The 27,377-nt window shown below is 49.5% G+C and overlaps 1 protein-coding gene across 8 annotated transcripts in view; it reads right to left on the bottom strand.

Annotated features, from left to right (window-relative positions):
* The window catches only part of LARGE1 (LARGE xylosyl- and glucuronyltransferase 1), a 513,801-nt gene that overhangs the window by 98,890 nt on the left and 387,534 nt on the right, over positions 1-27,377 (bottom strand). For all 8 annotated transcript variants that reach the window (XM_064590661.1, XM_064590660.1, XM_054506843.2 and 5 more), the window contains one exon: positions 12,307-12,411. In XM_064590661.1, coding sequence (XP_064446731.1) covers positions 12,307-12,411 — 105 coding nt within the window. The remainder of the gene's footprint in view (positions 1-12,306; positions 12,412-27,377) is intronic.

Below are 27,377 nucleotides of genomic sequence, written 5' to 3'. Positions count from 1 at the left end.
CAGCAGGGCCCTCATGAATGGGATTACTATTTATAAGAGAGACCCCAGTGAGCTCCCTTGCCTTCTCTGCCATGGGGGGACACAGCCAGAAAGATGGTCATCCATGAACCAGGAAGCAGGGTGTGCACCAGACCCCAAATCTGCTGGCACCCCTGATTGTGGACCTCCCAGTGTAGAGAACTGTGAGGAATAAATCTGTGTTATTTATAAGCCACCCCAGCTCTGGTATTCTGTGACAACAGCCTGAACGGACCAGGACAGCATCACGACCCTCAGTTCACAGGAGAGGACCCCGGGGCGTGGAGAAGCGGCTGGACGACCTTAAGTTCAGCATGTACAGCAGACGGGACAGACACGCCAGGAACAGCTAGCACCCATGCTCCAGCCATGCAAGCTCACCCCGACGGGCGAGCCCTGCAGGTGAGACCCAGGGCAGCGGAGAAGTCTTATTTTTGCTTTTGGTTTCTCTGCGATTTACTTAGCAAAGAGGGAAGAAAACCACAAGCCTCTTGTCAGAGCTACCCAGGAAATAAAAAGAATCATGTATAAGGAAAAGAGTCTGGCGGGGGAAGGATCTCAGAAAGAGAGAGGTGGGGGAGCAGTCTTCTTGCATTTAAGGTCAGCTTCCGGGAACCTTAGATTAAACTCACACTCTCTCCGGTGAGGCTGTGCCCCGGGGGAAATGAAGAAAGCCATGCCAAAGAACTCTTCCAGAACAGTGCTCAGGAGGGCGGGGGATGAGCAATCTTGCCATGTTTTCAGGATGCAGCTAGGAGAACGCTTTAGTGGCTCAGGGTAATGACATGCCCCCCACCAATCCGGTCAGTGGGGGTCTCTCTCCCGGCTGCCTTGCTAGGGTACTACAGAGAACCCAGAGCCGCCAAAGGCAACTAGGTGGGCTAAATGCCCTGGGCCTGCACATGGGCACTTCTGCAAAGCGTTGGAACAGGGTGCAGCCCCAGCACCGAGATGAGACTTCAGCTCAGGGACGAGATGCGGATGGGGACGATGAAAAGGGAGAGGGTGCTGGGTGAGGATGCTCGCTTTCTCCCTAGGGCCCCGAGGGAAGCCGTGTATTGTTTAAAAACCCCTCAGGCTGGGGTGCCTGGGTGGCTCAGTTGGTTAAGAGACTGCCTTCGGCTCAGGTCATGATCCTGGAGTCCCAGGATCGAGTCCCGCATCGGGCTCCCTACTCCGCGGGGAGTCTCCTTCTCCCTCTGACCCTCCCCGCCTCATGCTCTCTCTCTCAAATAAATAAAATCTTAAAAAAAAAAAAAAAACCTCCCAGGCTGCTGGGTGAAGCTGGACGGGCCCTGTAGCATTCAGGCATCCGCTCTACCTAAGCTCCCCGCCTCCCCCCACGCTCCAACTGAGGTGCCAGGAGTCTCAGCCACCATTTACTGAGTGCTTCCTGTGTGCCAGGCATTGTCCATTCACTTAATCGTTCCAGTCATCCTAGGAGTCTGTACTGACACTCTTACCAGTGAAGAAAGTCAAGCAAAAAAAAAAAAAAAAAAGAAAAAAGAAGAAAGGTGAAGGGATTTGCCTAAGTGATCTCTGAATGGTCACTGTAATGGAGCCAGAACGTGGGCTCTTCACCTCTCCCCATACACTGGGCACATACTCTGCAAGTCACACCTTTGACTAAACTAATAGCCCAAACTACGTGCCAAGAATTTCCACACCTCTCGGCCTGTGCTGGGGGGGCCTGCTGCTCTGTTGGCCTGGAAGGTCCACCCCCACGTCCCCACCTCCAGTCCTCTTGGCTGACACTTTTCTCAATGCACGCAAGCAGGCCTCCCCCAAGCTCTCGGGGCTGTGGGCACACCCTTCCATCACAGCACCCAGCTACACTGTATTCGCCTTAAGCTCCTACTTTAAGTCTGTCGGGGAGGGGAAATGGTACAAGCAGAGACCACACCTGATTTTAATTTCTGCTCCTGGTGCAGGGCCCGATGCCCGGCACCTGCCACCTGCCGAGTGCATGCCTGCGGAATGGGCAGACGCTCTAAGACCCGGGGACACGGACTGTTTCCCACCAGCAACTTTCCAAGTTGTCTTCCACGTCTGGAAAGGCAGGAGTGATGGAAGCTGGAATTCATTTATTCGTTTAACAAATATTTGAGAGCCTTCCCTGTGTATGTAGGACTAAGCGCCCCTCTTCCTTACACAGGTTAGCTCCTGGGGACCACCTGCTTTCCCTGTCACATTGTCCTCTCCGTTTCAGACCAGCAATGACAGTGAAGACTCCTCCTCACATGAAGCAGAGCATCTCTCTGACGCCCCTCCTGTAACATCTCTTCTGCTGACAGGTGGAGGAAGAGCTCTACTTTTAAGGGCTCCTGCGATTAGATTTTGGGCCCATCGGATAAGCCAGGATAATCTCCCTATTTCAAGGTCTGTAATTATAGCCGCAAAGTCTCTTTTGCCAAGTAACATCACAGAATCATAGGCTCCAAAGATTAGGGTACGGGCATTTTTCGGGGGCCCTTCTGTCTACCACAACAGGCAGCAGTTGAATAATCAAAAATATTTATTTTCTAACATTGATGAAAAGTGCAATGAAGAAAAAGAAATCCTTTGGAGAAGATGGCCAAGTAAGCCCATTGAGGGGAGAGGACATCGGAGCTGAGCACTGAAGGCAGCAATGGGAAGAGCAGTCTAGGTTGGGGACCCAGGCCCAGGGGGTGAGAGTGCATTTGGGCAACAGTAAGGAGGGCCGGTGTGGCTGAAAGAGTGTGCAAGGAAAAGTAGGGGCCATGTGCCTGGACGGGGAGCCACGAGCAGCCCAGGCCAACTCCCTTTCTGAGATGCCGCACTTTGCCACGATTCTCTCTAGGCTGGTGGTGATCTCTACAAACCCTAGACCTCAGGCAGGAGAACGGGACCAGGTGCACAGCTCCAAAGCGTGTTAGCGTGAGGCAGAGCTCCAAGGGCACAGAGGGAAGGATCTGATGGCACTCCGAAATGGCACACTGGAAGACTCTAATTTGAACAACTTCAGGGGTGGCGCCAGACTATGCGGGGTCAGGAATGACGTCTGCTCGACGTCTCTGCCCAGGGGGTGTGGGGCATGACTGCGTGAGAGCAACATGAACACCCAGCTCCACTCCTGCTCGGGGCCTTCGCTGTGCTTGCTGTTCTCTCTGGAACGCTGTTCTAGATCTCAGCATGGCTGCCAACTTCCCTTCTTTCAAGTCTGCAGTTCAAATGCTGTCCTCTCGGAGAACCCTTCCCCAAACAAACAGCTCTTTCTAGAAGAATCCAATTCCCTTCTAGGCTTCCCAGCACATCACATTATTTCAGGGGTTCTCAAACTCAGAGGTGTCGATGTTTTAAGCTGGACGTTCTTTGTTGTAGGGGACCCTCCTGTGCACTGCAGGGTGTTTGGCTACATCCCTGGCCTTTACCCACTATGTGCCAGGAGCATCTCCCTCGCTGTGACAACCAGATAGGTCTCTGAACGCTGCCAATGTACCCTTGGGAGCCAAATTTCCCGCCAACTCCTGTTGATAACCACTGCCTTAGGTTACTGTCTTCAAAACACTTGCCGTCTCCCAAAGTTATTAACTTCATTCAACAATACTTATGCAATGTCTAATATATGCCAGGCATGATTCTAGGGACAGGAGATAAAGCAGGCAAATTAATAGAAATTAATTAATAGAAATAGGAACTTGAATCCTCATGGAAAGAAACAGAAAATTAAAAAGAAAATGAGGGAAATTATCGTAGGTCAGATGGCAATTACCACTACAGAGAAGTTTAAGGCAGAGAGAGGTGGCAGAGCTGGAGAGGCCCCCAGGTTTAAACAGATGTGTTCGAGGAACAGCAGCGAAGGCAGAATGGCTGGAGCTGAGTGAATTCGGGGGCACCCCAGCGTGGCAGCATCACGGGATGCGAGATGGGGATTGCTCCTCTCCCATGATAAGCGACCTCCCACAAACAGGGCTCCTTTTTATCTTGGTCTGTGGCATCCTCTGGGCCTAGAAAGCTGCCTGGCAGGTCATACCTGCTGGGAGCCCAAGGACGATGTGTCCAGTGAATGAACAAACAGATGGCTGGTGCTGGGGAGGGAGGGCTCAGGCACAGATCTCTTCAATGGACAAAACACAGAGTTACTATCAAAAGATGCTCAAGGGCCATAAGCGTCTTCCCTCTTTGGGAACATCAAATAACAAAGGAAAGTACTAATATTTGACATTTATCGATCCAGAGATCGTCCCAAGCATTTTATAATCTCATTTTGTCCTCAAAGCAAAACTGTGAGGTGGGAATTCTTCAAGTCCTGAGATGATCAATAATGTTTGTTAGCTGCCCGAATATCCTGGACCTAGAACCAGAGGGAGATGGGATGCGAACCCACGACTGCTAATTTCCAGAACATATGTAATACTGTCTTTTAAAAGGAAAAATGAAACGGGAGTTCCAGGAGCATAGGGTGACCAATGTGGGAGGAGGCTGGACACCTGCAGTCCCTTAGTCTACCTTTTAAATAGTGACAAAAGGCAGCCTACGGACTGAGTGCCAACTACATGCCAAACCTCGTCTTTTATTAAATGTATGGTACTATCTTCCTTCTCCCCGAGTCCTCTGTGAGGCAGACACAGCCATCCCCGTCTCACATATGAACGGAGGCTCAGGGAATCAGCGACGTGCAGGGAACTGAGGGGGGCAAGACCACAGAAGAGAGTCTGGGATGTACCGTTCACTTCGTTTCACTTCGGTATCTACGGGGTTATTGGGTGGAAGAGGGCATGGATTTCTGGTGGGAACCTAGAAGGCAAAAGCAAGGCAAAAGCAAGGCCAAAGGAGATTCAGGTTCAGGATATGAAGGGGACAAGCTCTGGGTAACTTCACTGAACCGCAGGAGAAGGGTAAATGGAGAGAAGCAGCTGGTGGCAGGATGGCTACACAGACTTCCAGCCCGCTGAGCTCCCTCCGAGCAGGGAGCGTGGTCTTAGTCATTGACACCGACCTTGAGGGAGATCTTGAGCAGGTCACGGCTTTGCACTGGGGTCCGTCTGTTAAACGTCTGCAACCCCTTGAACTCATGGCTCTCCAGGGCGGTTGGCGGGGGTCGGGGAGAGGCAGAACCTCTTCCCAGGACAGCCTACCCCAGTGAATAATATTCCCGCATCCCATGTGTCCCCCTGGATATCTGTATTATGGTTGCATATAGATGTTCTAACTATGTGAGCCTGAAACTAACACTACTTACAGAAACAAAACTAAGTGCTGCGTGGTTTTAGTAGACACTGGGCCTGGAGTACACATCGAGGCAAGAGGATGCTTCTTGTTCTCTGATCATCTGCCAGGAGACGTTCACTACGTTGGGAAGGCACGTCGCTGACAGCACACGGCACTGGTAGAATCTTGGTCCTGTTTCGCATTGGCAGTATCTCACTGAAGACGGTTCTACCCTGAACACAGGCACAGGAGGCCTGGACCCCGCTCCATCGGCTGTCCACTGCGGCCAAGCCTCAGCCATTACACGTGAAGTCAGTATTATTTTATAGTAAATTAATTTCCTTTTATTTCTTCTTTAAATTATAGCCAGGGCACTATATTGATTTTTTTTTTGAAATGATATTTGTAGACAGTGCAATCAATATAGGTAACCCTTGGATTTTATTCCATGATTGTAAAAAAGGTGTTCAAAACATTTGTTACAAAAACGAGGCAAGGGCTACTGGCAGAATGAACAGAAGGCATTTTCATTATTTTTTGTGGATGACCCGAAGTTGAGGACTCAAACGAAGTCAAATGAAATGAGACAGGGATTGGTCTAAATCAGATAAAACTCGACCAGAGATAAATATAAAACCTGCGCAGTAGGGTCAATAAATCTATGGCAGAAGAACAGAACGGGGAACCTCTGGCTGAGCAGTCATTCAGGGCGCTCTTCAGCTGAACTCAAGTTCAAGTTGAGCCTGAGGAGCAAATGGCAATAAAAGTCCATACCAGGAGGCCGCTTCTCAAATTTTAGCATGCATCAGAATCACGCAGGGAGCACATTTAAAGATTTCATTTATTTGTCAGAGAGAGAAAGCAGGAGCGCACAAGCAGGGGGAGCAGCAGAGGGAGAGGGAGAAGCAGACTCCCCGCTGAGCAGGGAGCCCGATGTGGGGCTCAATCTCAGGAGCCTGGGATCACGACCTGAGCTGAAGGCAGACGTTTCACCGACTGAGCCATCCAGGTGCCCCAAGGGAGCAAGTTTAAAGGAACAGTTAGCTGGCCTCATCTCCAGAGATGCAGATGCACTTTCTCTGGGTTAGGGCCTGAAAGCTGACGTTCTAGGCAGACATTCTGAATGACTCAGAAAAGTGGACTGAGTATCCAGCTGGAGGCGTGAACCTCTGATGGTCTGATTAACATCCAGAGCATATCTTTCAGGTCAGAGTGTCGCCCTCACAGAGAGAAGCCAGGGCTACCCAGAAATGGCCAATCAGGATGGTGGAAGGTCTGGAAGCCATCTCCCACACAATTCCCTCATATAGGAAGAAGGTTTTGGAGGGCTGGTGACTGGCTTTGGACATGCAATGGCACACAGGATGTTGACTTAGAAGGTGCAGTAAGAACATGTCTCCATCCTTACGGTAGAGAGATGGATGACAAAAATACCGCACAAAACAGAGTAGATGTTTCTACTGAGTCAACCATTCCTCGAATGCCAAGCATCTTTCTCTGGGCTTATTCTACAAACTCTATTTCAGCTCTTCTGTGACACGAGCTTGGGATACAGAGCTCAAAAAGTGGTAATCCCTGTCCCCAGAATTAGTGTAGGAGTTTTTTGGGTTTTTTTTTCCCTCAAACTTATTTCCAAGCTCTAGGATCAAGTGAGAGTGGGAGGTGCTACTGGGTTGAATAGTTTCCTTTATTTTTGGATGTTCCAGGATCTCTAATACACCAATATGCAACTTGAATCTCTAAGAGATGGATACAGTGCACAGATTTCTCAACCTTATCTGTCCACAGTTTCTAAAGATGTATCAGCATCTCCTGCAATGCCTTCTGGAATCAGTCCAGAAAATGCTGGTCTGGGTTTATTGCAAGGTTGGCATTCAACTCCGAATCTCGATCATTCCAGGGGCTCAAGTCACACTAAGTTCATTTGTGGATATGCAAACTCTTCTCCACTGCAATCTTCCTAAAGGAAGGTTCTTGGTAACACTCATTTTAAAAAAATCTTTTTCTACCCAGAATGTAGGCATTCAGTAGCAGGTGCTGAATGAATGAACTACATCTAAAGCTAGTTTCTCTGGATGCAATTACTACAGACAGAAATCATCCAATACGATATTCCTTCAGAGCATAAACAGTTCTTGGTTCTTGAGCCAAGAGACAAGGAGGGTTCTGGGAAATGGAGGGACTCGCCTAGGGCTGCAGAAAGCTGGATGTCGGGGGCAGAGCAAAGGGTCAGCCTGCATCCCACACACTTCTGGTCAGCCCATGAGAGCTATATGTTTAGCAGTTCTTTGGCAAGTGGTCAAATGTAGGCTCCTTTTGAATCCTTGCCATGGAATCACCATGGCGTCCGGCTTCTCCTTCTCCACTTTCCTCCAGCCTCAGAGGTGAGTCAGTCCTTGAATGTCCCCATTTTATTGTTCTGTGGATAAGGATTCCTAGAGAAATTCTTCCTCCCTCCCTGGAGAGCCAGGTCTCCATCTGTCGGTCTCTGGCCTACTTTGGAGACTGAAAGGAATGGGATACATTTTATTTTTAAATAGTTTCTTAAAGCACATCCTCTGGTTAATGCGATGTCCTTCAATTCGGGGAAGATGCATGTCATCCTTGAGTAACCTTTGGGATCGTACGCGAACACCCCTCTCTGTAAGGCAGCCATCTCCTTTCTACTGGCCTGCCTTCCCTTACCCCATCATCTTTGGTCACCTGCTACCCGTAGCTTTCCTTCCCCTTCTCTTCTTTGCTGGTGTTTGTTTTGAAGATTTTCACCATCAGCGTAGGAACTGAAAGTGGGCTGAGTTTTAATGAACCTGTCATAATCTTACTAAAAAAAAAAAAAAAGTCTTGCAAACAGCTGAATGCTGGGTGAATGACAGCTTCCGGCACCTAGATGATGGATGGACAGAGCGGTTGGGGATGAACCCATCTCTGTACGAGGCTGTGGGACGTGCCCTTTAATTCTGAATGCTTATGGCGAGGGCCCTGAGCCGGGGGCCGCCTGGTCATCTGCAGCTGCCGGGGTCTAGCAGTTCTGTGACGATGGAATTAAGTTGTGCACAGCTCCCGTAAGAAGGGAGGGGAGCGGGTGGGAGATGGTGAGCAGATCTTCTCTAATCTTTTAGGCCCTGTGGGCTTTGTGCTAGCAGACTGGGAAGGAAAACCAAGAAGAGGACGGAGGAAGCTGGCTGGCTATTTCCAGGAGAATGTCTACCGTGCAAGAGAGTTCTAGGAATTAATGAAGATAATGCATAGGAAAGGGTCTGCTCCGATGCCTGGTGGATGCAGCTGAACTTGATCAATGGGGCCGAATCTAAATTACTTGAAAACAGTTGCTCAGCCAGGCTGTGGTCAGGAAGAGAAATAAACACGTTACAACTACAATCCTAATGTACTTTGGTCTATCAGGCTCTTGGAACTCCACTACCAGAGGGGAGCCTCACAAAGGGCTGGGGGTGGGGGTGGGGGGGCTTATCATTCTCCATTCACAGAGAGAAACCCAAGCTCAGAGAGCTGGAGTAGCTGTCCAAAAGGAACAAAGCCAAAAAGTGATAAAGTTACCTCTTGAAGGCAGATTTTTCAACTTAAACATCTTATGCTTCCTCCCCACCCCCCGGGGATTTTTAAAGTAAAACACAGTCAGGAAGCTGATATATGAAGTAAAATCAGCACTTTTTCTAAAATAATATGAAAAGGCAACCTTTTCCAGATAGGGGAGAAAGAGGAGAAAAAGTGCTAAGTGGCTGCATTATATTTAAGGAAAAGCAAAAAAGGTTACTTTTGTTTTTTCTGACCTGAGGGCTTTGAAGACCTTTGCAAACCTCAAAGAACCACCATTTTTATTTTATTTATTTATTTTTTTTAAAAGATTTTATTTATTTATTTGACAGAGAGAGACACAGCGAGAGAGGGAACACAAGCAGGGGGAGTGGGAGAGGGAGAAGCAGGCTTCCCGCCGAGCAGGGAGCCCCATGCGGGACTCGATCCCAGGACCCCGGGACCATGACCTGAGCCGAAGGCAGTCGCTTAACCAACTGAGCCACCCAGGCGCCCCAGAACCACCATTTTTAAAGCAGAGAATGGATTCCATTCCCTGAGAGGATAGGTGGCAGGAAAAACCCAAGAGGACAGAGACTGAGATGTACTGTGCCCTTGTTTTGTGCCAGTAAAAGCTAGCTTGTTGACCTAGTTACCTTGGCCATGCCCCCATCCCAGGCACTATTATCCTATTGTACAAGGGAGAGAACTAAGGTTCACTCAAGAAGGTGAACCATCTTGGCCAGATCTACGTGGACATTTAGTAGCCGAATTGTGATTCCAGTGTGGATCTGCCACCTTTTGCCCACACCAAGCTGAAGGCTCAGCACGGGGCTTTGCTGGAGATACCCCCTTCGGAGGCCTGCTCCGTGCAGGGATTTAGGGCAAGCGGGCTCCCTCCCCGCAGAGTCCTCAATTTCCATGAGAATCTAAGAGCTGCATGACTCATGCACTGATGTGTGCTACAATTCTGAGTCTTAAAATAACAAATCCCCATCACGAAAGCCAATGCATTCTGATTTCGCATAAATCCTTTTATAATGATCACTTGGTGTCACCGGCTTATTTAAATGGACACATCATTTCTTTCAGGGCTTTCCTCATCTGCTCTGCACTTTAAGTACAAGCAAGCAGGGAAGTAACTCACTGCCTTTGGCATCGCGAGTAGAAGCTGGAGGTGGTCTGGATCCTTGTCTGTCTCCTGACCTCACGCTGAGTCAAATGGGAGAGGCAGGAGGGGATGTGTCATTTTTGTCATAATAAATCCCCCATGTGCCCCATTTTTCTTCTCCCCGCAAACCCAGATTGATGACCAGTGCGTTTTGGTTTTCACGGATAACCATGACCCTCGAGGACCGTGTCCTCGAGACACTGCAGTATATCTCTATGTGACGTTGTCTATTATTCCGGGAGGAAGACAGAGACTCAGCACACACCACGGTTTACCTGAGATTTCCCTTCTCCCACCCAACAAACATGGGGGTCACCAACTTTACAAAAGCCTAGAGGAATGTGTTGGGAATCCAGGCTTTGACAAAAGATCAACATGGCATGATAATTCGCTGACCAAAGGAAAGTACGGGAGGCAGCGGCGGGGGGGAGACACATCTGACTGGCCCCACAGTGGGTTCCTAAAGGTCTAGCCTCAAAGGCACTGAGAAAGCCCCTGGGAAGGTTTGCTGGGAGGGGAAACAGAGTGCCACCTTTCAGAGGAGACCCTTCTGCTCCAGAAACATCCCGGAGGCTTTCTTAGGCGGCCAAATCTTAGGCCCCTCTCCAGATGCTTCAAAGACAGAGCCTGGGATTCTGTGACAGTTTCTTGATCCTGAAGCCATTTTAGTTCAAGGTAGGAAGGTTAGTCGTTAACAAGGCATCCTCCTTACTGATCAGACTCTAGAGCCTCAATCTCTCTCAGCGTGAGTTTCCGGTGTGCAAAGCAGAGATAAGAATAGCACCTGCCTGGTGGGTTAGTGTGAGGATCAAATAAGATTAACATCTGGAAAGTACCCAGTGCATACTCGGCGGAGATGCAGAGACACTGCCTTAGCCATTATCAAAATACTTCTAAACCAGCTAATGGAGAGCCGCTGCTCAGAGCGGCCTGGCTCCTCTGGGGGGTTCCTCAGACTTCCTCACCATCCAGCAACTCAGGGGTTAGTGCCCAGTACAGCTGGGGGCCCTGGGGGTAGCCTCCAGGAGGTGTGGGAAAGGCTGCTGGCGAAAATTCTTCCACTGCAACCCTTCCGGGCTGTGATGCCTGGAAGGTGTCACAGGAAAAAATTACACAGAGTGAGGCATGCCTGGATGTTCTGGCAAACGTCAGCTAAGGAATGCCCCCATCTCAAAGGGTGGCCTTCACAGCGCTCCCTGACTGGCATCTCTATGGCTCCTCAGGACATTGACTCCGAACCTTTCTTTCCTTGTCCTCCTCCAGCTTGGACCTCACTATGACCCCATCTCTGAACTCTCACCTCTGGAAGCTTGACTATCTTCTGTTTTCCTTTGGCCTCTGGGGCCCCTGTATTTGTACCTGACCTCTCTTAGAGTCTGACCCTCAGCTCTCGGAGTTGACTTTTTGGCTCTTCCCCCTACAGCCTGGCCTTAGTCTCCAAGACCCTCTGGGTGGCACCGTCCCCAGACACCCACCCCACCCTAGTGCAGCTGGTCTCAGATGCCAGGTCCTGGTCCTTCTGGGCCTGACCAAACCTACTGCTCCCTGAGTTCCAAGTTCTGGTCCCGACAGAGGTCGCACGTCTGCGTCCTTTGAGAACAGGGTGCCAAAGAAATGGCAAAGAGGATGAAGGGGGAAGGGCAGAAGGATCCAGAAGCACGGCGACAACCAGACGTTGGCAGGCCTGAGCTTAAGGAGAGGGAGGCTGCTCTAGTTCCTTATCGATACACTCTGTGAGTTCATGGGCTGTATGTGGCCCACCTGGCCCAGGGTCTAGGACACCCCGGCTACTCCAGACACAGTTGTTGAGTACAGAATAAATGAATGAATGAATGAATGATACCATTAACAGAGATGCTTTCGCCACTGAGATAATTAGCAGAAATTCTGTCACTTCTGACCAGAAACTTTCAGAATCAATAGGATATCTGCTACTTTACTCCCTGTACAAGAAGTATGAATCCAGACGAATCCTGAATGCCTATGGTGAGCACAGATCCAGCAGGCCTCACACGGACATGGAATGTGAGGAAAATAAACTTCTGTCATGCTGAGAAGCTGACACGCTGGGGTTCTTTGTCACTACAGAATGATCTCTCTATCATTAGAGCCAAGGAACCTACAGATCATAGTCCTAAAAAAGCCCAATGGGATCTAGGTCTGGAGGTTAGTCAGAAGAGGGGCTTTTTGGTGATATTACCACAGACAGCCAAGGTCTGATAGGTACTGTGCCTGCAGAGCTGCAGCTCTAAGAAAGGACTGGAAGGTCAACTGCGTAGGTACCGTCCACTGCAGCATTCAGGCAGCCAGGTGGCCTCCTCCTGTGCTTTGCCTGCCTCCTCCCTCAGAGAAGGAGCTCTGAGCCCTCACATCACCTTCCGAAACGCCCGCCACGCGCCACCCTCACGATTTACCTGTGTTGTAGCCCCTTCCGAGGGCAGGCCAAGGGCGGTGATTTTTCCACAGGTTTCCCAGGTACCAGTCACTCTGGTTCTCGACCAAGCCCAGGACCTGCTGACCTGTAAAGTACAGAGAAAGCAAAGGTCTTAGAAGAAGCCAGGCCACGTGCAACAGTGAGAACCGAACAGGAGATCCAGTCATGGCGGATCATCACAACAGTGGCTTTCATTAGTAAGCGCCGGGCCCCGATCTGCGTGCTTCACTTGTATTAACGTATTTACCGCTCACTTTGCCAGCCCCACCATTTGGAGGGCGCCCAGAGTAGCTAATTAACTTGTCCAAGGTCACCCAGTTACTCTGTGATCAAGCCAGAATCCCAAATCAACCAGCCAACCATCGGTCCAACCATCCCTTAACTCATGCACCACCTCTGTGCTTACTGGCACACCTGAAGGGTTCCAGCTGCAATATTCCCCCCACGGTATGCTAGGTCACTGGCTTTCTGGGCATCCGCTGAGATCATCTGCTGCCATCAGAGGGAAGACGTGCCCTTGGTGTGGGAGATGGAAGTGCACAGACAAGAGCCCCCTTTGGGCTGCAGACCCCCCAGTGTTTTTCCTCTCACATCCACTTTATCTTGAGTCGACAAGCCATGGTGTCCCGTCAACGTGGGAATGTTTTCTAGAGGAGCAACTGCTTCTCTGGCCCAGCTCTCGGCTCTGATGTTGGCCCCATGTCTGGTGCACCCGGGCCAACAGCAGAGGTAAGCCAGGCCTCTTAGTAACTCAGCATCTTAGGTGAGTCGGTCACTCCTCTCCAGTTCTTAGAGCATCCCATTCCTGGGACTCCAGGCCTCCTACGGGGAGCAAGCAGGGCATCAGATCCCTCTACGAGACAACCCTATCACGCCACTTGCAGCAGATACTCCCTTGGACCTACGATCAACTATTTTATAGACCAGGAAACTAAGGTTCACCAGGACCGTGATATGCACAACTATGGTGGAGCCGACACATAATTCAGCATTTGTCTGATGCCCAGATTCGTTCTGCTGTCTCGGTGCAGTCTTGCTTACCTTTACAACAAGTGTTGGAGGCAGAAATTAAAAACCCACATTATAGGCAAAGAAACTGAGGCGTGGACAGTTTTAACTTGCTAAGGGTCCCACGACTCATAATCACTGTCTTCCACAGCTAACCGATGCCCTCTGGGGCTAAAATCTTTATTTTATCGGCCAATCTAAGAAATACAGACCTTTCTGACCAAATGAAAGCCCATCAACATGTTAAGAAAAACACAGCGGTTCTCCCGGTACACCACGCTGTGTGATATAGAACCTCCCTGGTGTGATGACAGCCCCCTGAAATGATGGTGTGTTGGTTTGGTGTAATTTATTTGATCATTTTATCGAGCTCCTATCTAAATCATCACCCCAGCACAAATACATAAATTAGAGGCATGGGAAAAATACTACCACCCACTTTGTCATTGTGTATGATCACATCCAAAACTTGGTAGAATCCTTCAGAAAAACCCATCACCAATTCAGGAAGGGCAAGAGCTGATCAATTCCACCCGCAACAAGCTCGGGATGCTCATATAAAACTGAAAGCTGAGATCTGAAAGGCAGGTTGTCCTCCGCTGAGAAAGCTGTGTGCTGCGTCTGGATGCTGGGACCTCATTCGAGAGCTCACGTGATGACCTCGCATGGAGGCTGGGAGGGTGGGGTGGGGCCGAGGGGCTGCAGAGTCCTTGGGGGAGCTGGTTCAGTTACCAATGACCCCAGGTTCGGTATAATGAAGGGTGTCACGTGCTCAGAAATGACAAAAGGGGAATGCTCTTTCACTGAATTTAGGGTGGCCACCTGAGTTTCAGGTAAGGTCATCTTCAGCTACCTTTAAGTCTAAATTCTGTGCTCTGTCATTCCATGCGTTGTGTTTGGCCCCGATCTACTTCCTCAGAAGCTTTCTCTACGTAGCCACACTTCATTCCTGCCACATGAAAATGTACAGTTTTGTTGCTTGCGTTCTCCCTTCTGGCTCCTGCTCATACAGCTCTTGCTTGATGGGAAATGCTCTTACCCTCGGCCAACCCCTGCCTGGAATCCCTTCCAACGCATCTCCAGCCTGAAGCCAGCTATGAACACCCCTGAGTGTGAACCCTTCCCTTGGCTCGCCCATGAGATGGGAGACAGCTCTACCTAGCATTTCCAGCGCTTTTTGACTTATGCCCTGTCAAGGACAGATGGGTGACATGCAGGCACATCCACACCTCATGTGTAAATATCCACAGTCCAAGGGCAAGGACTGAGTAGTGTCCAACACACTAACGGGTGCTGATAAATGTCTGCTAAGTAAAACTCTCCTGACTGGGAGCCCCGTTAATGTTAGTGTATTAGTATCCCCACATTTTCAAAGCTGCAGAGCATTCTGCCTTCCCCTCATTCACCAAGACCCACACATTCTCCCAGAATTCTTATTTAGAAGTGTTGAGGCATGAGAGAATTAATAGAGCATATGAACCCCACATTCCCAGATACTGAACCAATTTCGGGGTAAAAAAAAGGTGAGGGCAAAATGTCACCTTATTGTTGCAAGTTAAAGGACTCAGTGTAGATATTCATCATGCCAAAACCCTGACCACTGTTCGATAAAGTTCTAGAAGGACCTAACTGTTGTGCTAGATGATGTCCAAAGAAACACTCATGGGTGGGCTTGCTCTCTTTCCAAAGCTTCCAGGAGAGCCTGGATGATGCTAGTTAAAAACAGCTCTCACATAGCACTCGATACATTCCAGCCCCTGACGCACCCAACGGGTCAGGGTCTTCACAAGCCCACTTGTAAAACCCAGCTACCATTTTAATCATCAACAGAGCAGCTAATGGATCTGTCTAAAAAAAGCAAAACAAAGGCTTAGGAGCTGTTTATTATTTTGCATTTTCTCAACCAATGGATATTAAAATTACCGCTATCTTGTTGCTAATGAAGGATTTTTTTTTTTTTCTTTTTTAAACTTTAAAGAGGGCTGGCGTATGTAGAAGAGTTGTTTGCAACCATCGTGAGCAATGCAGCCCAGGTGCAAATTGAGAGCAGGGGAATTTGGAGAACATGCCTTGAGGTTCACCGTGCATCTCACTCCTCCTCTGGAGACCTAGACCTTGAGTTCAAGCCTTCAGCAGAGCAGTGGGCCTACCGGTGTGTCTGGGCACTGTCACCCCACCTCTGCAGTTTCCCGTAAGGGTGAGGAAGACGCCAGACTTGCCAGACAGAGCTGAGTGGGAGGAGGTGTCGATCTTGGTGAACGAGGGGAGAGCAAAATGCTCTTTCCGAAGCTTCCAGGTGAGTCTGGATGATGCTAGTTTAAAACAGCTATCACTTATATAGCAGTCGATACCTTCCAGCCCCTGGCGCGCCAAACAGAATTCTAGCCATTGGGTCTAGTCATGTGCATCACAAAAGAACCAGATAATTGGAAAGCATGTTGAACTCGGAGAATTATTGATCAGGTCTGGAAGCTCTGTCCGTGCTTTAGTCGGGGGTGAGCCTCGCTTGTGGGGTCCCTAGCACAAAATAAGCTCTTATGGCATCTAAATCTTGCCCATAGACCAGCACAATTCAGTGCAGCCTCCAGCATTATGCTTCTTGAGGACAGAGAAGTGGTGAAGAAAAGGAATGCCAGAGCCAGACTGCCCAGGTTCAGATCCTGGCTCCTCCACTCATGAGCTGTGTGACCTCAAACGAGTTACCTAACCTCTCGGTGCTGTTACTTCCTTCACTTATAAAGGGAAGTTAATTCATAGGATATACCTTAGAATTTTATTTTCCCTTGAGGCACAAGTTGATTTTGTGTTTTTTACTTCTCCAAATGTTACCACTAACAATGCCTGGAAAACCAGTAAAATGTTGAGTAGGTATTTGCTCTTTTGCTCTTATTCTCACACCCAGGATTCCCTGGTCCCTCTCTGTCCCACCTGGTGGCTTCAGCCATCTCCCCTGCTCCTTCCTTAGCTGACCCGGGCCTTATTCTGCCTAGACATTGCTTTAGTTTCGTATTGGCTGAGGGTTTGCTGTATTAGAGACCACACAACAGACTAAGGAATCAAAGACAAATTAAACACGGTCGTTAACCCCAGAGGCAGCTAGAAGAGGAGGCAGATAAACAATTATGAAGCAGAATGGTACTCGCGGCAGCAGAAACACTGATAAGCGGGAGGAACGGAGGGCAGGGGATCATTGATTCTGTGGGGGATGGTGGGGGATGCAGGCTGGGCGCCTCCCCGGGGTCGCCGGCTGCACGGCGGGCTCCACCTGCCCAGTCCACACACAGCCCTCCACACTCCCAGGCTTCCCCACATCACCCTTCTCGGCAGAGGCCCCGCTGCTCCCTGGTGACAGTCATCCTTTCCAGCTCTGCCAATCCCAGCTCATCAGCCAGGCAGCATCTGGTCCCCAGAGGTCAACGTCTAAAGCTTTAGCCTGGACGATGTGAGCCCAAGAGGCCTGCCATCCCATTAAGAGGTCAAGTCTCAGGGGACTCCTCTTTGCGGGGGGGGGGGGGGAGCGGGGGAGGACACAGGCTGCTGGTGTGAGGCCTCCCTCAGCACCCCGCACCGTCGCATCTTCTTAGGAGTCATTATAATAAAACACGGGACTAACAGAAAAGGCTTTGTCATTGTTTTCTGTGCGGCCCTGTGGTTATGATTAAGTGTGCTATTCCCCGTCTTCCTTACTCCAGGCACAAGTTAACTTATGAAAATGAAGCTGTCTTCTTTGCTTATTCATACATCACCACTAACAGCCAGACAAGAGCAAACAAACTTGCTATTCTGCTGGGGCCCTGATGTCAGTGCCACCAGCCAGCAGACGGATGGCTCCAGGCTGGGAACATCCCCTCGCTCCCTCCTTCCACAGCTTCGGGGCTCCAGGCAGGGCTCAGTCCAGGAGGTGAGGCCCCAGGAGCAGGGGGTGGTGATACTTCCACGGGGCACGAGGGGCACCGACAGGGCAGGCTGGGAGGGAAGCGGCATGGTAAATCAGAAAGGCGAAGGGACTGCAACCCAGGCTGAAGAGAGTTCTAGCCCTAGCTCCGTAGGGCTTGGCCAAGGTCTGACTTTTTCTGAGCCTCACTTTTCTTTTTTTTACTGGAAAATGGCAAGAATAGCATCTACCTCCCGCCTCCAAGAACGGAGGCGCATCACACGAGACATAGGTCAAGCACCTAGGTCCTGATAGGTGCTCACCTAAGGCGTTGCCCTTCCCCCCCTAGTGACGGTCACTGTGCATGGTGTCTGAGACGTCCCAGCGAGTGCTGACACTAGCTGCATAGACTGGCCTCTGTGAATCTGGCCCCACCGCCCCCACTCCGTCCTGCTGGCCGTCGCCCCAACACCACTGGGCCTTTTTTTTTTTTTCCCCAATATTTATTTTTTTCTGGGCCCTTCTGAAGCCACCAGCTTCTGTGACACTAGAAGACCTCTCCTTTGATGCTGGTACTCCCCAACTCGTGTCCTCAGCCCCCTTTCCATCTTCTTCTACAGTTTCTCCCTGGATGACAGGATCTACTCCAGTGGTCTCAAATACCACCGACAGGAAGTCAATCCCCCAATCTCCATCCCAGCGCAGACGACTCTCCAGAGCTTCCACTCTTAAATCCTTGCTCTTCACATCTTTGCCATAACTGAATCCCAAAGATGTTATCCGCTATTTCTCACCCATCCCCTCCCCTGTTCTATCACCACCTCAATCCATCTCCTTCCTAGATTACTTGGCAGATCACACTTGATCACCTTTCCCTCAGGGGAGCCTTGCCATTCCATTCTGCCTACACAGAAATATTTTCAAAGTGCAAATTTGATCATTTTGCTTCCTTGATTAAAAAGCTTAATGCTCCCAGGCCCCAGCAGAGTGTGGATGGATGGATGAAAAGTAAGTACTATCTATCATCAACCATCTCGGCTCATCTGGAACTAGTAAACTATCTGAAGGGGGCCGAAGGGGATGCTTACAGGTTAACCTCTCCAGGTAAACACCAGGGACAGGTAGTTCTAACTGATCACAGATGCTCCCAGGGCGGTCTCCTTATCCCCACCCCCAGGAAAGCTCCTGGATGCACACAGAGAGTCCGCCAATCACTGCTGCATATCAAACCAGCTCTGCTCATACCAGCAGGGGAATATTAAAATGTTATAACCAGGGGCTGTCCAGAGTATCAGCAGAGAAAGCAACGATGACTTCCCAACCTCATATTTATTCTAAGAAGCTATTTTAAAATAAGAAAGCCTTGAATAGTACCATTCAGGGCATGTCTGGGGCAAGATGACTAATAATAAGGAAAACATATAGGATCACATTACCGTTTACTAAACATCTTTTAAAAACTGCTGCACACCTGCCCCGGATGCCCCCAGCCAGTGGGTGCGGAATAAAGCAATCCCTTAGAAGATGCCACACGAAAGGGTATTTAAGCAACCTGAATGGGCTGAAAAGGACTCTTTCTGAACCTGCATGTTTCACAGATCCTATATCCTCCATTTAGCTCTGCCTAAATGCACTCACAGATCACAGAAATTCATAGGCACAGCGAAGGTCTGTATACACACTCTGGGACCACCTGCTCTTATAGGTGCAGCCCAGAGAAGGGGAGCGAGGGGTTTTAGGGACACACCACCCAATGCTGGGGCTCTACCGCTGACTTCATGCTGGCCGTGTTCTCTACGCAGAAGCTTCTCCAACTTGGCCGCCTCTTCTTTCCTGGAACGTGAATATAATTCTCACCTGGTTTAAATTCTAGCTCTCCTGCACTGGAATGGTAATCCTGCGTAAATTCTTAGTTCCCCAGTTTCCTCCTCTGGAAAATGGTAAAGGTTTTCTATTTCATGGGGCTCCACTGAGACCCTCGAGCAGGTTTCTGTGTCTCAGGTTCATACTGCATGGCCTTGAGTTGGAACTCATGTGCTCTGGTTAAAAAGGTCCTTTTGTCAACCATTTGGTTGCCTTGGGGGTGCTTGATGAAGCTCGATTCATTGTTCGGGCAACCTCGATTTCATTTAGAGATAAAGACCCCATCCTTGCTGACCTCGATAGCTGAGGGATAATCCCTTCTAAGAGGAATTAGAATCTGTGTCATTCCAGAAGGTAGAATTAGGCTGAACGAGTAAAGACTGGAGGAAGATAGATCTTGCTTCTTAGAAGCAAGACCGTAAGAGTTCCGTTAGAGTTCACCAAGATGGAAACGAGCTGCCTTTCTAGGGAGCAGCTTCTGAACAGTGGCATGGTTCTGGAAGAGGCTGTGTGACTCCGCCCTCATCCAGCAGGTATTCACCGAGACCCTACTCTGCAGGGGGCACTGTGCCAACTGCTGGAGACACTGCACTGCAGAAAGCAGACCCAGTCCCAGCCTTCTGGATTTTACGATCTCTACAAAGAGCTTCTCAAGTGGTATAGCTATCATCTGCCAGGCCCTACCCCTACCCTCCTGAAGCAGATTCTCCTGGGGGAGGCCTGGGGATTTCTCTGCAAAGATACCCCCATTAATTCTCATGCACGGCAGGTTTGGGGGCCTTTGGAGTGGGAGGGTCACCCAGCAGGCATGCCGTGGGAGGGGGGTTTCTGCATTAGATTGGATGGCCTCAAAGCTCCCTTCCAGCACGACTGTGAGAAGTCTTTCTTGTAAGCCCCAACGAGCTTTCTCAGCATCCCCCTCCTGCTGTACTGTCCCCGTGCATTCTTCCTCTACTAGCTCTGTAGATGTGTGCACACAGCTGCCCTGTGGTGGGAGCCTGTTGTCCTGGGCAGCCCCCTTTCCGTGAGCACTTTGCCCAGGCACGGGGATATGCGCTCTCCATGCACTGTCTCTGAGTACCTTACAACAACCCCATGAGGTGGGCACTGTGCTTATGTGTATCGTCTGGAAGGGAAACTGAGGTTTAGAGAAGTTACATCACTTGTCAAGGACCCGTGGCTGGGATCACAGAGCCTGGGCTGTGTTCACATCTCTCTGTTGCAAAAGCTTTTGTCTCCACACCTACACTCAGCGTCAGGAACAACCTGCAAGGCATCTCCCTCCCCAAGTACCACCACTGTGGGCAAGGCTCCAAAGGACAGGAGAGAATGGGTAGAAGGTCCAGATAACGATTCCATCTGCCAAGATGCAAGAATAAGTCCCCACCCACCCTCTCGAGTCAGTCCCAAGTGGGTTCACGTTAACTTAACTTACAGTCTAAAAAACTCCTGCTCGATCTCAAATAATGATTTCTCTCTTCTTCCTTCCCTGATCTTTGGTCTTTAGAAACAGGAAAAACTAAAAAGGAACACAGGGCCAGCCGTTGGGCTCTCTTCCAAGGCTCTTATCACACCGACGCCCAGGATGCCTGGCTGCTGTGTCCTCTCAGTCGAGGCCTCGGCCAGGGGGGCAGAGCCGGCCTGGGTCCAGCTACAACCTCCATCTGCAGACTTCTTGGATCTTTTTTTTGAAAAAACACGATTTGTTGGCAGCTTTGAGATACTTCGTTCACGGACACTCCTCTGACTCACTGGTAATAGTGCCTACGAGAAATCATCTCACTCTTCCTACTGGGGCTGCAGGAAAAAGCACTTGTTTGTAGGATTCTAAGGCCACCAGAAAAGCTCTGGCTTTTCCAATTATAGCTGACTCTTGAACAACATGGGTTTGAACATGCAAGTCCACTTACATGTGGATTTTTTTTTTTTTTTGGTAAATATAGTACAATACTGTAAATGTATTTTCTCTTCTGACTTTCTTAGCGTTTCCTTTTCTCTAGTTTGCTTGCTTGTAAGGATACAGGATATAATACATGTAACATACAAAATATGTGCTAATCAATTGTTCATATTATCAATAAGGCTTCCAGGCAATAAGTGGGTAAGTTTTGGGGGGAGTCAAAAGTTATACATGGATTTTTCAACTGAGTGGGGTGGGGGGGTTGGTGCCCCTAATCCCATCATTGTTCAATTCAACCCCATCAAACGTCAATTGTATTAACTGTGCAGTTACTAGTTAAGCACCAGCCTGGGGCATGGGCATGCAACGGCGGGTGAATCGTGAGATGGTCCCGCCTTCAGTGCAGCTTAGGACATATGAGTTTGCTAGGGCTTCTGAAACAAGTACCACAGAGGGGGTGGCTGAAAGGCCAGAATTTATTTGGAAGTCCCAGATCGAGGTGTTGGTGGGGTTGTTTGTTCTGAGTCTTTGCTCCTTGGCTTATAGATAAATGCCTTCTCCCTGTGTCTTCACATGGGAGGTCCGTCTGTGTGTTCTAATCTCTTCTTCTTATAAGGACACCAGTCATATCACGTGAGCGCCCACCCTAATGACCTCATGTTACCTTCATCACCTCTCTAAAAACCCTCTCTCCAAAGGCAATCACATTCTGAGGAATGGGGGTTAGGACTTCAACATATGAGTTTTGGGGGACATAATTCAGCCCATGACATAGGGCAAGGTCACTATATAACCACACCAACAAATGTGGAACTGTGACCCTGAAGGGCTAGGGGAGGTGAGGTCAGAGGTCAGAGTGCTGCCAGGGTGTGTAAGAGGGGAAGTCGGACAAGGAGGTCCTCTGAGGAAAGAAGGATCCGATCGCGATCTGAAGGAAGATGGGAAGAGTACCAAGGCAGGGGGGACGGTGTATGTTAAGATCCTGCAGCGGGAAGCTTGAAAAGGATGAAGGATACGGTGTCACGGAAAGATACCTGGGCTCTGTCTCTGGTTCCTGGCACAGAGCTCCTCAAACCTTTGGAATTTCCTGAGTGGTAAGGGTGATAGGAGCATCTTTTGTTGTAATGAGGTGACTCCTGGTGGGCCCCTAGAGAACTACATGGAGGGCTGGTTGCCAGAAAGACAAAATCTTAATGATTAGAAGCTTGGGACTTTCACCCAATTGCCCAACCTCCAGGGAGGGGAGAGGGGACAGAGACTGAGTTCATCACAAATGGCCAATGATTTAATCGATCATGCCTACCTAACGAAACCTCCATAAAGACCCTAAATGATGGGATTCAGAGAGCTTATGGGTTGGTGAACACATCGCGGTGCTCGAGGGTGGTGCCCTCAGAAAGGGCATGGCACCTCCACACCCCTCCCTCCAACCCTGCCTTAGGCATCTCTTCCATTTGGCTGTTCCTGAGTGGTAGTCTTTAAAATCAACCACTAACAGTAAGTAAAGTGGGTTCCTGAGTTCTGTGATCTAGCAAATAGCAAACCTCCATGAGGAGGGGCTTGAGGGAGGCCCTGACTTGGTAGCCAAGTTGAATGGAAGTGTGGGCAACCTGGGGGCCTGATACTCATGCCTGGTGTCTGAGGGGCAGGCAGGCCTGTGGGATGGAGCCCATGAGCCTGCAGGGCCTGAGGCCAACTGTAAGTAGTAATGCCAGACCTGAATTGTAGGATGCCCTCCGGGTGTCCTCCAGGAGTTGGAGCACTGGTTGGTGTCAGGAGGAAAAACCACCTCTTAAGGGACTAACAGCCAGCATGGCTGAGACACGGACCCCACAGAGAGGTGGGGGAGGAGACCGCACCTGGGAGGAAACCTGCGGGACCCCACAGTCCAGGCGCAGAGTGAGGAGGCTTTTCTTCGAAGGACAAGCAGGGGCACACCTGAAGGGTCCGAGGCAGGCAGGACCATCTGGCCACAGGACACTGGGCACCATCTGCAAAGAAGACAATGTGGATGGTGCCCTGTGGGGGTGGTGCAGCAAGGAGGTGCCATACAGCCCCAGCTACGGTCAGGGAGGGCCAGTGTGATCGGAGTTTGGGTCTGAAAAGGACATTCTCGCTGCTGTGTGGGAGATGGATCAGTGGATGCTTGGAGGGATTAGAAATCAAGGGTCTTATTCTTCCTTCCTCCCTCCCTCCCTCCCTCCCTCCCTCCCTCCCTCCCTCCCTCCCTCCCTCCCTCCCTTCCTTCCTTCCTTCCTCCCTCCCTCCCTTTCTCTCTCTCTCTCTTTCTTTTAGAAATAGCCCAGTGGAGACACGCACACCTAGAGACAAGCAGAGAGGTAAGGGCTGTAGGCACACAACACGGTCAGCAAACACCTTCGGAGGCGTCTGTGTGCAGGTGGTATGCCTGGGCTGAGGGCCATCCATACCAAGAGGTGGAGGTGAGGTGCTTGCAATCTACTAAGGGGATGGGGTGTGTGGGAAAGGGGGCAGACTCTGGATCTCCCAGGGTGCCACATACCCTGGGGAGGACTGAAGTGCTCTCTCCCCCTGGGAATAGTGCTGTGGGGACAACAAGTCAGCCTGTGTCTGGAGCCAATCAGGCTCTGGGAAAGAGTGGTCAAGGCGACTTTACGAAATTATGTTAAGTGTCTTGGGGGATGCAAAAGAGGGGCTGCTGGGTGTGGGTTAAGTCTCTGAGGCGGTGGGACTCGCCACCTAAAACAAGACAAATCAGCACAGGGAGGAGGAGGAGGAAAGGACAGCTAGGTAAAGAGGATGGGGGAGAAAAGCTCTCAGGCAGGAACTCCCACATGTGCTCCGGCATCAGTGTGGGGAGACACGGAATAATAAAATAACATACTCAGCCGTAAAAAGGAACGAAGTACTGATGCGTGTCACTACTTGGCTGAACCTCGGACACGTTATGCCTAGTGAAAGAAGCCAGACACAAAAGCTCACATGCTGTATGATTCCTTTTATATATCTAGAGTAGGCAAATTTATAAAGACAGAAAGTAGGTCAGTGGTGAACGGGGCACAGCGGGAGGGACGGTGGGGAGTGATGATTTGCTGGGTACGGGGTGTTCTTCTGGGGCGATGATAATGTCTCAAAACTAGAGAGAGGTGACAGCTGTCTCACCCTATAAACAACTAAACACCCCTGAATCGCACGTTTAAAAATGCTTACTTGTTTGAACTGACGTGAATTTCACCAACATAAAAGCTGATGATGATACAGCTACTATGGAAGGAATACCTGGTATACGCCAGTAACAGTTTTACACAGTTGATCCCGCTGAGTCTTCCGCACTGACGCCAGAGCCCCGAGACCTCCCCTCAATCCCCAGAGCTCTCCGGCTCCCCGCTCACTGGCCTGTGTCCCTAGTGACCTCCCTCCAGCCCACCGCTTTAAATACCGCCCACGTGTTGTCCCCAACCTGATTTCTACACTGACTTCTAGAATCATAAATTCAACCGCCCATCTCACTTCTCTCCTTGGGACATCTACAGGCGTCTTGGGCCTGGGATGTCCCACACCGAACTCTTGATATTCTTCTTTTCTCCACCAGCTCTCCCACCTGTGTTACCCATGTCAGGAAAGAGCAGCTTGTTCTCTCCATCTCTCCAATTGCTTAGACCAGAAATGATGGAGTGGTTCTTTCTCCCTCAAGCTTTACCAGAGTACAGTGGAATTCAACAGACTCATCGATTTTGGTAACTGCGTGCGGTCATGCAACCATCACCAACAAGGTACAGAATGGTTCCACCACCCTAACGTTTCCTTGTGGCCCTTCTGCAGGCGATCTACCTCCCTGAACCCCAGCTCCAGGCAACTGCTGCTATCTTTCTGTCACACTATCGCTCAGCCTTTTCTAGGATTGCACATAAACAGAAATACAATCACAGAACACCGAGTTTTCTAGGTTTGACTTCCTGTATTTAGCACAATGTTTCTGAAATTTACCCAACTGGTTATATGCATTAATATTGCATTCCTTTTTATTGCTGGGTGGTATTCCAAAGAATGGACATACCACCATTTGGGTGGAATCAAGAGCTCTTGTTTTGCCTAAATTCAGCCTGGGCTGAATCCAAGCTACAGATCTGGATATCACTGGAACACAAATGGTATTTAAGAGCATGAGCTCGTGGAAAGGAGAGGCTGATGGAGAAGATGACCAAGGCAGAATGCTGGGCCCCATGATGCGCTGCTGTTGAACAAAGGAGAGAGAAGCCAGAAAAGGGGTCTCCCCTGTCTAATAGCAGAAAGCTACCATGTGGTACTGCATCAACGAGAGCCAATGGGGAAGCGAAAGGTAGGGATTCTAGACTGTCAACGTATCAGCTCTTTCTCACTCTAAAATTTGCAGTTAAGCAGCCTGGACTCCAAAGCCCATACTCACCACCCTTCAGCACTGCTGCTACCACCTTTCATTCACAAGATGCTCTATCTATGGTGAGATTCCTAACTGGCTTCCTTAGCTCCGTTGGTGAAAAACCAAGGTCTCCGTACTTCTTTCACCAGCTTCAGATTCAAGTGTCTGGTTATGATGCACATCCTTCCAGGAGGGAAATCCATGGCCAGTCTTTCCCCCTGAAAAAATCTGTTGGCCACAGCAGCCCACAGCTGCAGGAAAGCTGAGCCCAAACCACATTCCTGTCTGTCAATGACCTGAGGCCAAGTGCTCATGCAAGAAAACTGTGTATCTCATGTTTAGAAAAGCCCTTCTGGGTCTAAGGAAACTCCTGCATTGAGGATGAGGCTTTTTGTACTCTTAAAAATAAACAAACAAACAAACACCCATAAGACCTCATTGCAGTATCATGGCCCAGGATATCAAAGCTACCAGGGCCTGGGAAGTATTTTGGACCAAGCCTGTCATCTGAATGATAAGGAAATGGAAGCAGAGAGAAGGTCTGCAACCAGGTGCAGCCTCTCTGTCCTTCCTAAGTGTGGTCTCCTCTGCCTGCACGTAACATGAATTAAGCATCTATTATTTTCAGGACACTAGGCTAAAAAAAAAGGGAGTACACACTTCGGCAGGTGCTGCGATGCTCCTGGACTTTTAGCCTTTTATGGTCTCTTTTTGTGAAAGTGACTACAGATATTCCAAGATAAACAACAGAGGTACCACATCCGACAGTGTCTAAGGAACAATCACCGAGGGTTGGCTGGGAAAGCTCTGGGGGTGTCTTGAACTGAGCCCTGGAGAGAATAATGAACATTGTTTAGTCCTGTTAGGCACAGTGCTGGAGGCCACTTCAACCTGTGACCAAGCCTCTGCTAGGTCAGTATTATTATTCCCATTTACAGGTAAGAAACCTGAGGCTCAGAGATAAATGCAACCAGCCCAGTTTCCCCCAGGCTAATGATAGAGATGGGATCCAAGGATGACCCCAAAGGCTAGGTGGTGTTTTTCTGGGATGAAGATAAAAGGGGAAGGAGAGGAGATTAAAAGAAGCTTTCTATATTGGAGAAGTGTTAAGAGATGGCACACAAGAGTGATGAGTTTCTCAGAGCTTATGCATGGATGATTTATGAATTTTGCACAAGCCACCTGTCCTTTGGGGCATTTCACTGCAGACTCACAACTCAATCAACAGGTAGCCAAGTTCAGGAAAAGAGCTGAGTCGCACTATCCACAGAACGTACAAGTACTGGGCACTGGGTCTGACTCTGGGTGACAAGCCCATAGACAAGACAGGGTCCTCTCCCTCAGAAAGGCCACGGGTTCATCAAGGAGACAAAGCACCAAATACGTGGCCTGAAACATGTTATAACAGAGGCACGCCAAACGGCAGACTTCAAAAGGACATTAGAACAGTTTATCAAACGAGGTCCTAGTACAGTTAAAAATACTACACTTGGAACAACCTTAGTAATCATCTTGTCTAACCTTTTCAGGGCACAGCTGATGAAACTGAGTTACAGCAAGAGGAAATGATACTCCCAAGATTACACAGCTGCGTAGAGACCACAACCCTTGCTTCTTAACAAAATGGTGCTTCTCAGCTGCTCAGGATCAATGTGGGAAGGAAGGCTGCTAAAATCAACAGCTGGATTGGGATGCGGGGATGGACCCTGGCTTCCTTCAGGTCCTTCCACACCCTCTTCTCACATAACACCTGAAGAAGCTGAAGAGCAGACATGACACAAAAACCACTGGGGTTCTTTTAGCTGAGTCATTCTCTCTAAGCCTCCTCATTGCCGCCCCCCTCGGAGAGAGTCCTCTCTTAGCAAGCCAAGGGCAACACACCTCTAACAGTCAGCTAATGGTCTTCTCTTGGCATGGTATTAGATCACCAAAAACAAAGCACAAGACCTTGCTTTTTAAAATTTTTAAAAGATTTTTTATCTATTTATTTGACAGAGAGAGACACAGCGAGAGAGGGAACACAAGCAG

The sequence above is a fragment of the Mirounga angustirostris genome, unplaced genomic scaffold (assembly GCF_029215605.1).
Source record: "Mirounga angustirostris isolate CCGP_5_RB_7025 unplaced genomic scaffold, mMirAng1.0.hap1 SCAF_5, whole genome shotgun sequence".
Taxonomy (NCBI): domain Eukaryota; kingdom Metazoa; phylum Chordata; class Mammalia; order Carnivora; family Phocidae; genus Mirounga; species Mirounga angustirostris.
This window is presented reverse-complemented; position numbering and strand designations above follow the sequence as displayed.